Source organism: Balaenoptera musculus, chromosome 15 (genome assembly GCF_009873245.2).
Source record: "Balaenoptera musculus isolate JJ_BM4_2016_0621 chromosome 15, mBalMus1.pri.v3, whole genome shotgun sequence".
In the NCBI taxonomy this organism is placed as follows: domain Eukaryota; kingdom Metazoa; phylum Chordata; class Mammalia; order Artiodactyla; family Balaenopteridae; genus Balaenoptera; species Balaenoptera musculus.
Window position 1 is genome coordinate 63,693,432 of NC_045799.1, and position 14,444 is coordinate 63,707,875.

The 14,444-nt window shown below is 49.0% G+C and overlaps 1 protein-coding gene across 1 annotated transcript in view; it reads left to right on the top strand.

Moving 5' to 3' along the window:
- Positions 1–12,958, top strand: part of XYLT1 (xylosyltransferase 1) — a 303,918-nt gene extending 290,960 nt beyond the window's left edge. Inside the window, exons 11-12 of the mRNA XM_036825572.1 lie at positions 349–682; positions 6,414–12,958. Coding sequence (XP_036681467.1) covers positions 349–682; positions 6,414–6,736 — 657 coding nt within the window. The 3' untranslated portion in view covers positions 6,737–12,958. The remainder of the gene's footprint in view (positions 1–348; positions 683–6,413) is intronic.
- The last annotated feature ends 1,486 nt before the right edge of the window (positions 12,959–14,444 follow it).

The following is a 14,444-nucleotide window of genomic DNA, read 5'->3' on the forward strand; positions in this document are numbered from 1 at the left end:
AAGCCAATGACCGAAGTGGAGATCAACTGCTCCTGTTGAGTGACAGGGTGTATGTTTCCGTGGAATGGCCTGCAAGCAGGTATTCATTCATTCCATGTACACACCACACAGTAGGCACAGGAGGCCCAAAGGTTTAGTGAAATGGACCACAGGCCTCGTAATCCTTCAGACTAGGTCCAAATCCCAGGTCTTCTGCTTACTGCCTGTGCAACATTAAGTTACTGAGCAAGTAACTTAATTGGAGCCTCAGTTCCCTCATCTGTTATATGGGTATATGAAGCCCAATAAGCAGTATCCTAGGCCTTCCTAAGAGGCCCCGTGATTTCAGAACTCGCTCTCCTGTTTCAGGTCGGCACTGACTGGGATGCCAAGGAGCGGCTCTTTCGCAACTTTGGGGGTCTCCTGGGGCCCATGGACGAGCCAGTCGGCATGCAGAAATGGGGGAAGGGCCCCAACGTGACTGTGACTGTCGTCTGGGTGGATCCCGTCAACATCATCGCAGCCACCTACGACATCCTGATTGAGTCCACTGCCGAATTCACCCACTACAAGCCCCCTTTGAACTTGCCCCTGAGGCCTGGGGTCTGGACTGTGAAAATTCTCCACCACTGGGTGCCAGTCGCAGAAACCAAGTTCCTCGTCGCGCCTCTGACCTTCTCAAACAGGCAGCCCATCAAACCGGGTGAGTACTTCCAGTATTTCTGTGGGGTAAATATTCCATTGCCAGAGGCCTCCTGGGTCCTTCACCTGGGCGGGCAGCGTTGCTCAGACATGGGGCACGTGGGCCACCTTCGAGAGCAGGGCTGTCTGCTCTCAGGACTTTTTCCTGCTCGTTTGTCATACAGAACCTTCTAATTTTCTGCCCATCTCTGCACACCGAGGTGATGTCATCTGTCTCTGTATTAGACACCTGTTTATTAGATGCTCTCTCACTGGACTTCTGGAAGGTCCTGATCATACTTAAGACAGGTGGGAAATAAACCCAAGCTGGTATTGAGTTTCAGCAAATCTTGTTCAATGTTTTAAAAAATATAAAACTAAAATAGGAATTTCTGTTCATCAAAAACATGATATACTAGGTGAGGGGACATATCACATACTAAAGGAAAATATTTACACACACAAAAAAAGTACTCATATTTGGAATATACAAAAAGTACTCAAATTCAGACATCCCCTAAGTCAGAGCAAACTACAAGCCACAGGCCAAATCCAGCCCACTCCCTGTTTTTGTAAGTAAAATTTTATTGAAATGCAGTCACACTCATTTACATATTGACTCTGGTTACTTTGGGGCCACAGCGCCAGCATTGAGTAGTTGCCCACAGAGCCAAAAGTATTTGCTATCTGGCCCTTTAGAGAAAGGGCCAATCCCTGATATAAAAGAAATAAAAAAGAGAGAGCATATACACACACATATAAAAAGATGCTCAGCCTCGTGAATAATGAGAGAAATGCAAATTAAAAGCAAAAAGGGATTCCACTTCACGTCTGCCATGTTAGGACATGTTTGAAGATGAGACAACATCATTTGATGGTCAAGGTGGAGAATAATAACTGTCCATGTAAGTGCTAGTGAGAGAGCCGTGTAATAAAATGAGTTCGCATTTGCTGGTGAAGTTGAACATATACACATACCCTACCGCACAGAAATTCCACCCGAGGTAGAGGCCATAGAGACTTGTGCAGAAATACAGCAAGTTGTTCATAATAGCACCAAACCAGAACCAATCCAAAGGTCTGACATCCAATGGACCAACAATGTGGTCTGTTCCGACAGTGGAGGTCTACGCAGCAGGGAACACAGTGTAGGACCCTCCATGTGCTGATCTGGATGAGCCTCTAGAACATAATGTTAGGGTGGGGATATCATAATTACCATGCATGTATTTAAAGTTCAAACACAGGCCAAGCAAACAATATAGTATTTCAGGATTCATGTATCAGTAGAAAGCTGTGAAGAAATGAAGGAAATTATTAACAGGAAATTCAGGATGGTGGTTCCCACTGGGCATGGGGTCAGGGAGAGGGGTGTCAGACTCCTAGCATGCCTGCCTTTTTTCTTTTTTTTCCAAAAGGGTTTCTTTTATTTTTCTATTCCCCACCCCCCTTTCTTTTATCACAGGTAACGTCTTCCTCCCTGCTCAATCCCATCCCCAGGAGTGGCCACTGCCAACAGTTTGGTGTACAGTCCTTCTAGAGGTTTCTCAGTGCTTTAAAGCATTGACATAAACACAAAATAAATCACAAAGACATTGTCATTTTTTTAAGAATAGAATGATACACTTTGTAGTAGTGAAACTTGCTTTTTTCACTTTCCAAGTCAATGTATGTAAAGCTGCCAGCTGCCTAGTATTCCTTTGGGTTAAGGACCCACGATCTATCTGTCCCCACCCCACCCCCGCCTGGGTAGACACATAGCTTCTTTTGTTGTTGTTGTTACAGATACCACTGCAAAGAAGATACTTGAACCTAAGATAGTATGTGCCCATGAAGATGCATCCATAACATAGATTCCTAGAAAAAGGATTTCCAGGTCTCTTGGTGTTTGAAATTGTTCGCCTCCATTTAACAGATCACAAACCCAGAAGCCAGAAACGCATTACAGCCTCTGTTGGCTAAGAAGAGCTCTGGGCTGGGTGTCATTTAGCCAGTGACACAAGGAGAGGGGGACATAGATATGGGGAGGGGCACCTGGAGTCCTAAGAAGGGAGTGTTGATGTGAATTCTGTCAATTTCTGCTAAGTTTCTGCGCTGAACAAGCAGAAAGATTTGGACCTCATGTTTTCAGGTACTGGAAGTCTGCTTCTCCTCTCCCCCATGAAACAGGCAAAAGACAGCTCCTACAGAACTAGCGGGGCCAGAGCCCACCCACCTAGGGTCCTCAAGTGTCCCACTGATAAGGCTCACATCCTTAACATCTCTAAGCGTTCCCAAAGGCAGACGTGGAGGAGAGGGATGGAAGTGGCTGTCTCCTCTTTGCTTCCCATACAGCTATCGGACAGAAAACAAGTGACCCTGAATCCATCCCTACCTCAGTAAAATAGCCCGGGGCCATTCATGGGGTCCTGATTTTTCCGATCTTTTCTCCTGGGATTTCTGAGGACAGCAGGGCTCTCCCCACGCATGCCCAGGATGAGCCTAGGGTCATTTTACCCCACTGGGAGCAGCCCCCCTGTCGTCAGTAATTGTATCTGTTCATGATGTTCTGGTGACAGGGAACACGAAGGTGGGAGCAATGCAATTTGTAAAGTGATTCATCAAGAGTAGTTTGCTATTGATGCATCCCTGGTAATCTCAAGAAATCTGATGAGGTGGAATTGAGGGAAATTTAATTATAGAGGCGAACATTGTGGGCTGATGCTATAATAGCATTTCCCACATTAACCTCATTTTTCATAACGGTTTTCTGCACCAACCACAATATTTGGTTCCCAGCGTTCAAATGTTTGTTAACTCCTCTTTTCACTTTGAATGTCCTGCCTTTTCTCGGTTTGGGTGTCTCCCCAGTCCCCAGCTTCTCACCTCTGCAGTCTCTGCAGAGATGAAGGCGTTGAGAGGCTCTAGTAGGGAAGTCAGGACCTGCTCCAAAGAGAACAGGCTCTGTCCTCCTGAAAAAACAGAGGAAAAGAAAACAGGGGATTTTTCCTGAAAACCCTTTGGTGGGCATCAGGGAGAGGTGGGCCGGACTTCTTAAGGAACTCGAGAAAAAGAAGCTCTGCTAAGTATAGCAAGACAGGACATGTGCTCCGGGCGTGCTTCTCGGCTTTCTCCCACCGGTTCCCCTCCAGGCCGCAGAGTCCAGCCCCCCAGCTTCCTGGGGCGTTGGGAACTGAAGGAATGACTTTCTCGTACATGCAAGTCAAAGCATATTTTTAATTCAACTAGCTTTCTCATTGCTTTTTTTTTTAATATATAAATTTATCTTAGTTATTTATTTTTGGCTGCATTGGGTCTTTGTTGCTGCGCGTGGGCTTTCTCTTTGTTGTGGTCGGCAGGCTTCTCATTGCAGTGGCTTCTCTTGTTGCGGAGCACGGGCTCCAGGCTCGCAGGCTTCAGTAGCTGTGGCTCACGGGCTCCAGAGCGCAGGCTCAGTAGTTGCGGTGCACGGGCTTTAGTTGCTCCGTGGCATGTGGGATCTTCCCGGACCAGGGCTCGAACCCGTGTTCCCTGCATTGGCAGGCGGATTCTGAACCACTGCGCCACCAGGGAAGCCCTCCCATTGCTTTTTGAAGGGCAGGCATATATACGCGGTCTTTCTTCCTCACTCAGGACCACACATATCAGAAAGTAACGTGCTGATTATCCAGGCTCTCCTGGTTGTCTCCGAGGGTGACAGCCACCATCAAGCAAAGAGGAAGCATTGTCATCTGAATACTGCATTGTCTTATAAGGAGGTTTCTTCTAATCCTAGTGATCTTGGCTACAGCAAAACCTGATGTGGTAAAACACGACCTACCAGAATCATTAGCCAGTCTTTTCAAACAATATATTCTTGTGTTTGGTAATGAAATAAGCCATGAGTGGGAACTTCCTCAAAATAGAAACATCTAGCTTTTTTCCTTCAGCCCAAATGTCTAGACTTTCTGCTTCCCCATCTTTAAGCCCTGGGAAACAGTCACTGTCTCTCGTTCATACGTTACTTTACTGTTTACAAAGCATGTGAACTTCTACCTGAGCCTCGTGCCAGCCCTGTGAGTCTAATTGCTGGAAGGGTGAGTATATCCATTTTGCAGATGGGGAAACCAAGTCTGCAAAAGACTAGCTCCCAGATGGAAAAATAAAATAAAAAACAAAAGCATTGTTTTAGCTTCCTGCTGATAAATGAGCCTCTTGGTAGAGTATCATAATGACAAGAACGGGCTTCAGAGTCAGCCAGCCCTGGATTTAACTCCAGATCTGTCTCTAAACTATAGCTGCTTCCGTTTCCTCATCTGTAAAATAGGGATGATAAAATCAGCCCTATAGTTGTATGTGTGTGTGTATTTTGTACTAATAATGCCAATAATAATAATCCTAACTAAACTTTCCCGAGTGCTTAGAATATGCCAGGCACCATTTTAAGCACCTCACATGAGTCAGCACATTTAATCATCACAAACAAAGCTACGAGGAAGGTACTAGTTCTCCACCCATTTTATTGATGAGGAAGAAGTCACACACCTGGTATGTGGGACGTGGGGATTCAAACCCAGACAACCTGACTGCTGTCCCCGAGCTCTGGCATGAGACCCTGGTGCTCAGCAAGGCAGAGCCGTTTTGGGAGCCAGCTGGACCTCCCACCCCACCCCACTCTGGTCCCAGCTTCGTGCTTTCCAGGACTCCTTGCTGTGGGCCATTCATGCCCCACATCTTGGACCGAAGCAGAGATCCATGTCTTATACAGAGTTCATGGTGGGCATTCAGCAGCCCAGAGCGGGGCTGCTCACCAGGCTTTGAGGTCCACAGACCTGGGTTCAAACCCTGGCTCCGACTCTCATCACCTGTATGATTTGGGGAAAGATGCTTAATGAGGCTTTGCATCCTCTGTTCCCAATGCCTGGAATTCTCTTCTCCAGGATCTGCATGTGGCTTCTTCCTTCCCATGAATCAGCACTCAGCTCAGATGTCATCTCCTCAGGGAGGTCTCCCCTGCCATCCCAACTAAAATAAACACCCTTGTCACTCTCTAACCCAGGAAGCAGCAAGCTTTTATTGTAAAGGGCTAGATAGTAAATTTTTCAACTTTGTGGGCCATATACAATCTCTGTCTCAGGTACTCAGCTGTGCTGTGGTAACAGCCATAAGCAATATGTATCCAAATGGGCATAGCCGTGTTCCAATAAAACTTTATTTACAACAACAGGTGGTGGGCCGGATTAGGCCCAAGGGCCGTAGTTTATCAAGCCCCTGCTCTGACTCAACACACCCCATTTATTCCCTTCATGACACTTACCATTTTCTGGAATGACCTTATTTATTTACTTGTTTCTTTCTTTATTGTCATCATTCTTCCTCCACTGGATTGCGGTCTCCTTCATTGTCTGGTTTGCTCCACCACAGAATAGAGCCTGGCACTTAATAAATCTGTATGAAATAAATAAATGAATGAATGCCTTGCAGATGTAGATGTTTCGTAAATATGTGTTGAATGAATTATTGTCTGGACTATAGAAAGGGCTCCATAAATACATGCTGAATGAATAAATGAATGGACCATGCCCTGCACAAAGTGGGCTCATACCTGTTGAAGGAATGTCCTCGTAGGCTCAGTTTCTTTGTCTGTACAATGGGAGTGCTAAAAGAACTTCCTCGTGAGATTGTCCTGTGAACTGAATGGTGCTACACGGTGCCCAGCACGGTGCCAAGCACACAGTAGTAGGTGACCGGTCCATGGCTCTTCTAATGATGTCATTGTTCCCTTTGGCTTTCAGAGGAGGCATTGAGGCTGCACAACGGGCCCCCCCGCAGCGCCTACATGGAGCAGAGCTTCCAGAGCCTGAACCCCGTCCTCAGCCTGCCCATCAGCCCCGCCCAGGTGGAGGAGGCTCGGAGGAACGCCGCGTCCGCCGGTGCCACCCTGGAGCGCTGGCTGGACTCGCTGGTGGGTGGGATGTGGACCGCCATGGACATCTGTGCCACAGGCCCCACCGTCTGCCCCGTCATGCAGACCTGCAGCCAGACGGCCTGGAGCTCCTTCAGCCCTGACCCCAAGTCGGAGCTGGGCGCCGTCAAACCCGACGGCCGGCTCAGGTAGCACTGGGCACGTGGGGGCCCCAGCGGATCTCAAAGGGGAAGCAGCCAGAGGGCCAGTGGGAGCCGGACCCTGGCCTCCCACCCGCGGGGGGTGCCTTTTGGGAGCGGGGCTCTCCTGGCCATGGAATGACGGAGAGGGAAGGTTTGGAGGCCGAAGCAGGTTCTGCCAGCCACCTGCACCCAGCAGGCCGGCTCCCGGGGGTGGGGATGGCTCAGTCCCAGCACCGTGGTGGTCTTACCTCTTCTGGTTGATCCTCGAGTGCTACAGGTTCCTTGTCTTCCCCCTCAATGACCTGACACCCCTCCCCACCCCGCCCAGACAAGTGATTCCAAAACTTTTATTTTGAGCAGCAGAGCTTTGTTTACTAAGTCGCAGGCGGAGGGAGGTTCAGGGTGCAGATGAAACCCAGGCTGCTCTGGTTGAAGCTGCGAGTGTGAGACTCTTTCTCAAAGCTCAGCCCACCGGGCAGTCCCTTGCCAAGGGCGTCTCCTAAGGTACCTCTTCAGAACCCAAGGGCTCTGCAAAACCTAGTTTGAGAAGCACTGCCCAGAGGGTGGGTTTGATCTCCAGCCCCGCCCTTCAGCTCCTCTTCCTGCTCCTCTGGGCCAGGAAACCCTTGTGCCAGCCCTGAAGTGACAGGGCGTTAAAGTCACGCTCGTGGGCCCGTCCGCAGGGAGGTAGCGGGCTTGGCAGGGCCTCCCACCAGCCCTTCTCAGGTTCAGCCATCCTCCTTAGTAACTAGATGAGCCGGAGAGCCTTCTGATGTGCCATGGCCAAGGCCCACCCAAAGTGTGACTGCCAGACATCCTGGGCTCCAGGCCACCCTCCCTCGAGGCAGAAATTGGGCGATGCTCATGAGCGTGAGGGTCAAGCCCCCAGCTGTTCACAGGCGACGAGACCAAGACCATGACCCCTCTGGGCCTTGACAGCGGGAACTTCGGGGACCATGGCCATGAAACGCATAGAGATCCTTGGGAGCAAAACGCCTGAGCTGGTCAGCACAGCAATACCTGTCACCTGCCTGAGCCCTTTGTTCTGAGGTCAGGCGTTTGAAACATTTGTGAATCGCACACTCGGTGCTGCTGGGAGCGACCAAACTGCATGGAACAGACTTTTCACGGCCAGGAAGAAGCATCTCAGATTTGGTTTTTAAATTCATGCCCTTTCTTATCCAAGGTGCCAACAGGCCCATCTGACATGCAGTGTAAAAGTGGGAAGCTTGAGTATCTGGTTGTTTGAAACCTAAAGAACAGTGTTATTCAAATTGCTTGAGTTACTAGAAACCCAAAGGGTTTCCTTGCCATGTGTACATCGGAGGGCTGCCCTGCTCATCCGGAGACCCCTCCCCAGGGGCCCCCTCCTCCGCTGATCCCACCCTCCCCCCAAGGACAGGGTTCTCTTGGAAAAGTCCTTCCCACAGAGAGCTGGTCCTTGTCGGATTTCCCTCCAGTGTGGGTTTGAAGGTACCGCCGTTTGCTCCCAGTGACCCGTCAGCTGTCGCCCCCTACTCACACCCCCAGCCCAGCAAGGCAGAATGTCCTATGGGCCATGGAGGATATAGAGAAGGGACACTTTAGATATTTATTATTTATATGTTTTAGTCAATGACTAATTAGTAGGTGCTGTTTTTGCAGCTTGTCAATTATGTTATCTTACTAACTGAAGCTGCCTTTATTCACAAAAGGCCCCCTCCCCCAGCCCTTCCACTCCCTCCCCCTCTCATCCCCCAGCCCCTCATGGCTGTCTCTTTCTGTCTCTCTGCTGCTTTATCTATCTATCTGTCATCTCTGTCTCTGTCTGCCCTACGTTCTCCGTGTCCTCAGTGGGAAGCAGGGGACTTGGACACCGTGAGGAGAACGCCTCAACCAGCATCATCCACTGGCCGGAAGTGGGGTGCCCTTGGGGACACTGGCGCCTCGCTTTTCCTCATGCAGTGTGTTAGCGTGACTCAGCCCTCCGGCTCTGGGGGTGTTGGAATTTCTGAGCCACCCCCGCCACCCGCCCCCAGCACAGGGACGCGACAGGCCGGCGACTTGCGGAGGGAGGCTGTGCCGGCTGCAGGGCCTGGGGCGTCCCCGCTTCCTCCATTGCTGCCCTCCCGCGGCCAGTCTAACCGTGGGCCTGCATGCGAGGAAAAGCAGGCTCCTTCCACGCCCTGGAGGAAAAGAGATCTATTTTAGGAAGATGGGAGGGGGTCAGACCCGGCCAGGAGAGCCCAGGAACTGGCCCAGTGTTTCCAGGGACCTCGGCGTGGCTTTCTCGGAATGCCCACATGAGCTCCACGTGGTTTCACAAGCTCTGTGGGAGCCGAGAGGCCCGCGTCACATCCACTTTCTGCCCCCGGCCTCTGCCTCTGGCCAGGGCCTCCCTGAGCCTGTGGAAGCTGCCCTTTCACCCTCCTCGCCACTAGGGCCGTGTGTGTCATTTGTGATGGTTTCGGGGGCTCTGCCCTGGCACGTCCCTGCGCACCCATGAGCCTGCAGACTGCTCGACGGGGCCCCTCCTGCACCCTGACATTGCTGACTCCTGTTCCATCTGGGAACAAGTGGAGAATGGCAGAGCTGGCTTACTCCGGGGACGGTCCCCACCCCTCCCTGGCCCGGGCCTCATTCCCTGCTCACCGCCAGGAGGCCGGGAAGCGGAGCAGCCTCGTGGGATGTTCCTCAGCATCCTCTGTTTTTGAACCAGAGAATCACTTTGAAGATGTTCCATTTGGCTTTAAGGAAAAAAAGGGAGAATTTCAAACAAAGCCCAGGATGATTTGAGCAAAGGTGATGTTTTCCCAGGGGAAATAGTTTAACTCATTTTCGTAATCTACCTGAGGATGATTTATTAGTTAGAGGCCATTGGTCAGGCAATCTTGCGCTGTGGCTGCCTGAGGGTTTCAAAACCTGAGAACGTGGTCTCTGGAAATCCTATTAAAGAAGCAGAGTGACTGTGGGCTGAGTCACTGGCCAGGTCCTCGGACTTCAGGAGGACTTAGAGGTGGGACGTGGGTTTGGGGGAGAAGGACGCGTTGAATAAGCTGTGACACTCTGTCCAATTTCCCATTCACCCCTGTGACGTTCAGGTGGAAACCACGCTCAGGAGGCAGGCAGCCTTCCTGAGTCCTGCTTCCCCGGCCACGTGCAAGGCGACCTGTCTCCAAGGAGGGCATGAGCAGTTCCTGGGACCCCCCTGTTCTCAGAAGTGCACATGCCCTTCAGAAAAAGGCCGTTCTGATCTCATCAAGAGTCATTCCAACTTCATTTGCCATTGTTAGATTAACTTTCAAAATGCCAGTGGAGTTGAGAAGGAATGAGCATGCCCCCGCAAAAGGGCAGATTACAGCTGCTCTGGGCACATGCCGGGACTGGGGGGGGGACCGTGCTTCCTTCCGGTTCTCCAGTTTGCAGGTGCAAGGAGGACGCTGGCTGGAGCCTTGATCTCTTTGCCAAGAGGATGCAGAGGAAAGGAGGGCAGTAGATGCCGGGTGTGGGGCCTGAGCAAAGATCCCTTTCATAGCCAAGTTCACTGGGGACTCAGGACACGCTCCTGCAGCAGCACCCAAGGGGGCTATGCCAGAAACAGCTGTGGGCAAATACCTGCCAGATCGAAGCCACGCCCTCTGGCAGGGGTTATAAGTGGCTATAGGGTCCAGAACACTAGCGTAGATGAGTGACGCAGCTGGTGTAAGACATTAGGGAGTGGTGGGTACTGTAGTCTGCAGCGTGTACATGACACAGACAAAAAACTACAGCTGCATCTCAGCTCCAGCCTGAGTTGCGTGTGAGAATACGGGCACAGTGCAGCAGAATCATCTAATTTGGTAAGGGAAGCCAGAAATCCATATTTTTATAGGAAATATGATTTTGAAATGTTGGCATTTTTTTCTTACCAGAGTGTAGGCAAAGAGAAATCTCTTTCAGCCTGTGCACTTCCGGCAACCTCTGCTCTCTGGAGAGGTGGTTTAAAAGGAAGCTAGGCATTGTCCTGGTGGGGGAGGAAAAAGCCACCATTAGGAAGGGGCAAAAAAATAACAGCTTATGTCGAGCTCCGAAGGGAATGGGGACCTCTTACTAGTCATTCCCGTCCCAAAGAAATGGTCCCTCAGAGGAGAAGTGTCTCATAACTGGCATGTTCAGCTCTCCTGGTCTCAAGACAGTTTGTACTGAAGGGAAGATGGCACAGAATTTGCAGACCCCAAGAGCTGCCCCTTAGGCGTACGGAGGTCCACATTGGCCTGGTCCCCGCCTTCCAGAATTCCATACTACCAGGCGGAGAGGTCCAGGATGCGGTTCAGGAAGAGGGGTTGGCGTGTCAAACAGCCCGCCTCTCTCCAGATCCCAGGTTTTAGCAGCCATCTTGCCACATGTCTGGAAACATCTTTGGAAGCCGTGCTCACAGGAGGTCCTCTGTGCTTCTGCCTCACTTACCTTACTATGCCCATGGGTCAACCACAGGCGCTACCTCATGTGTCTGCTGAGAAGTTTACTGGGGGTGGGGGGGGGGGCGAAATAAAGGTGTCCAAAATCTGCTGGAGCTAAATGTACAATCTATGCAAATTCTGTCTTTCTCATTCTCTCTCGCTCTCTCAGAAGTATTATTTTTTTTACCTGGCAAACAAGATACTGTACAGACCCCTCTTAAGACTGAGGAGGGCTTTCACGTGCCACCTGTGTCTGCCCCTCACGTTGTCATTGGTTCTGTCCTTGCCAAGCCCCAGGCAGGGAGAAAGTAGCCCTCTCTCCCCCTCCCCTTGGCTGGGAATACTCCAACCACCTCTGCCTACACAGCCCGCAGGAAAGCAGGTTCTGCACCTTGCCACCTCTGTTCCCAACTCCATCCTCTCCATTCTTCATTTGCCTCCCTATCCTTCCCTTCCCCCACCCCCAAAAAGCCGTAGGTTTCTCCTTTTTGAAATGAGGCCTTAAAATTATTTTGGAAAAGCTAACCACCCTCTCTCCCCCTCCCATTTCTACCAACATCCGAGAAGAAAGAGCACCTTGACGCTTTCAGGGCGACCTCCTAAGCCAGGGGCTGCCAGTCTGTAGCTTGCGGATGTGATAGAAATGGCTTCTATGTGTCGTCTTGAAGAAAAATATTCTTCTGTTTTTCCTATGGGTAAAATGAAGGCTTGGGTGCTCATCTAAACCTCAGCCAACTCCCGAAGCACTCTCCTAGAGCATACTGCCACTGTGATGGTCTGGCTTAATTACCGGCAGAATGCCGACATGGGCTTTCCAACCCTCCCCTGCCCCCAAAGACTTGGTGACTTTAGGTACTTCATTCAAGGGTAAATCGGGAGAGTTTCTCAATTTATCTCTTCATCCTTCCTGCCTGGAAAGTGATAGCATTAAATAGTCCCAGCGGATGGGTCATGTTCTCAAAGGGATCACACTCTCCCTACTTTCAGAATCCCCCCATTTCCCTGCCATCGCTCCAGGGCTGATGGAGGCCAAAGACAACCCCAGGGTTTTCATAGGAAATTCACTGGAATTGAGCGCAATCGTCTTTGTCATCCTTTGTCTTTTTTTTTTTAATATATATTATTATGTTGTCAAAGGCGTTTGGGTATTTTTTTTAGAGGCCTCACAATAAGTTATTACCGTCCCCCTCATTGTTTTTCAAAGACATGTGGTGATATAGTTTTTAAAAAATAACTATTTTGTTATAGATCATAATACACATAAAACTGTACAGAAATATTTTGTAATGTGTTGATTTTAAAAAAAAGAGAGACTCTGTAAATAAAGTTTTAAAAAAAAGAGAGAGAATTCAAAAGGCACACACTGAAAGATGTAGATATTTTGCTATTTATTTAAAGGAGTATTTTAAGAGATACTGAACTATCTGAAATTGACCAGTAATCAAAGTTCCAATCATCCGAATGCTTTTCCTCGCAGTAGAATGTGATTCTCAGAAACAATTGCACTACCTACCCATTTTTGCACCTTTTCTGTCTTTTCATTTAGCAGAAAAACTACAACGAAATTGTGCCTTAGCTGTATTTTTTTGTCTAGGGGAGTTTGTTTCTGTCTGACAAAGCAAAATTTTTTGCAGAAAACAGTGGATGTATCGAATACTGTATCATACCAAAAACACTGTAGGTGTATATAGATGCTTTCTGTCATACTGTGTTTTCAGATGCAGAATTTTAAAATTAAAAAAAAAATACTGTCTTTATGGAACAGTGGGTGTATGGCTTTTCAGTGATAAACTGCATCTTCATGCAATCCTGTATTCGCCCCCCTCCGCTGCACTGTCCTCGTGCTGAGACCATCTCTCCTGGGAAAACCTGATGTGTGCACACACTCCCTAATCAAGCCTGCTGTCATCTCCCGACCAGATTATTGCAACACCCTCCTGTAAATGATGCCCCTGGTTAAGGTAGAAGTGTTTGGTTTTAAATCCCTTTGTTAAGTACAGGATAGTGAGGAGGACTGCCATCTAAAGTGGCAAGCGTTTTCTATACCCAGCTGGCCAGTTGTGTAGCAACCTGTTTCCCTTTCTTCTTCACTACACAGCTAGACTGCATTTCCCAGACTTCCTTGCTCTCAGGTGTGGTCATGTGACCAACTCCTAGCCAATGGCATGTGGGTGGAATGGATGTAGGACACTTATTAGACCTGGCCCATAAAACTTCCCAGAGAGCTCTCTCTCTCTTTCTTTCTCTCTCTCTCTCTTTCCCCATTTACCAGCTCAAGTGTTTTAAATCATCTTGATTTGGGGCATTCATAAATTTGTCTGTTCTACTGCTCTTCTTGAAAGCTTCACACAGCCCCCAACTTAAAAGAGGGCAGAGACACAATATGGGAGGAGCTGGGCCCCAGATGGTGACATGGAAGACCACCCCTGTTTGACTATGATGTGAAAAGAAAGAAGCATGCATTATGTTATGCCACCAAGAATTTATCTATTACAGCAGCTAGCCTTACCTTAACTAATTCATCCAGATATGGAAACTCAGTCCTCTGGGAAAGTCCAAGTTTCAGCCCCTTCATCCCATAGGTAAAGATACAGAGACTCAGATGGGTGAAGCTACCAAGATATGAGCATCATGGTCAGAAGTAGAACCAAGGTTTCCTATCCCTCAGTGAGGCTTTCAGAAGTCATTAGGAGGACTGGTTCTCCATCCTTTGCTTGGCCTCATTATGACATTTACAGTGACTCCTGATGGCCATAACCAAGGATTGAGAGTGCCCAGGTGCTGGGTCACAGACATGCCTTTAAATCATCCTTCAGAATCCTAAAGGCAAAGATTGGCACTGAAACCCAGATGGGACTTTACAGCTGGAACAAAGTTGGTTAGAGAAGGTAAGTGACTCCATGTTTGGAAGGATGGTTGGACCCCAGGTATAGTTGCCAAAACCTTTTTTCCAGTTGGATCTTATAGCCAATCTCCCCCTCCTTTGCTCAAAGATAAGTCCTCCAAAAAGAAAAGGGTTTTCTTGCAAGGGAAGGATAAACTTCCAAAATCTCCATGGGAAGAAAGATCAAAGATCTTGTTCACCCAGTGTTCCCAGCACTTATCACAGTAAGCCCAAGGTATGGGCACTCAGTGAGTATTTAGTGAATGAACAAGTGAATAAAGCCATATTTCTTAATTAACATAGGGGCATGGGGTCATTTGTTGAAGATGCTGTCTTTACATCCAGCATTTGATTGATAATATTTGGCAAAACATGGGCTATTGTAAAGTAAATGGTGATTTTTCCCTTCAGTAAGG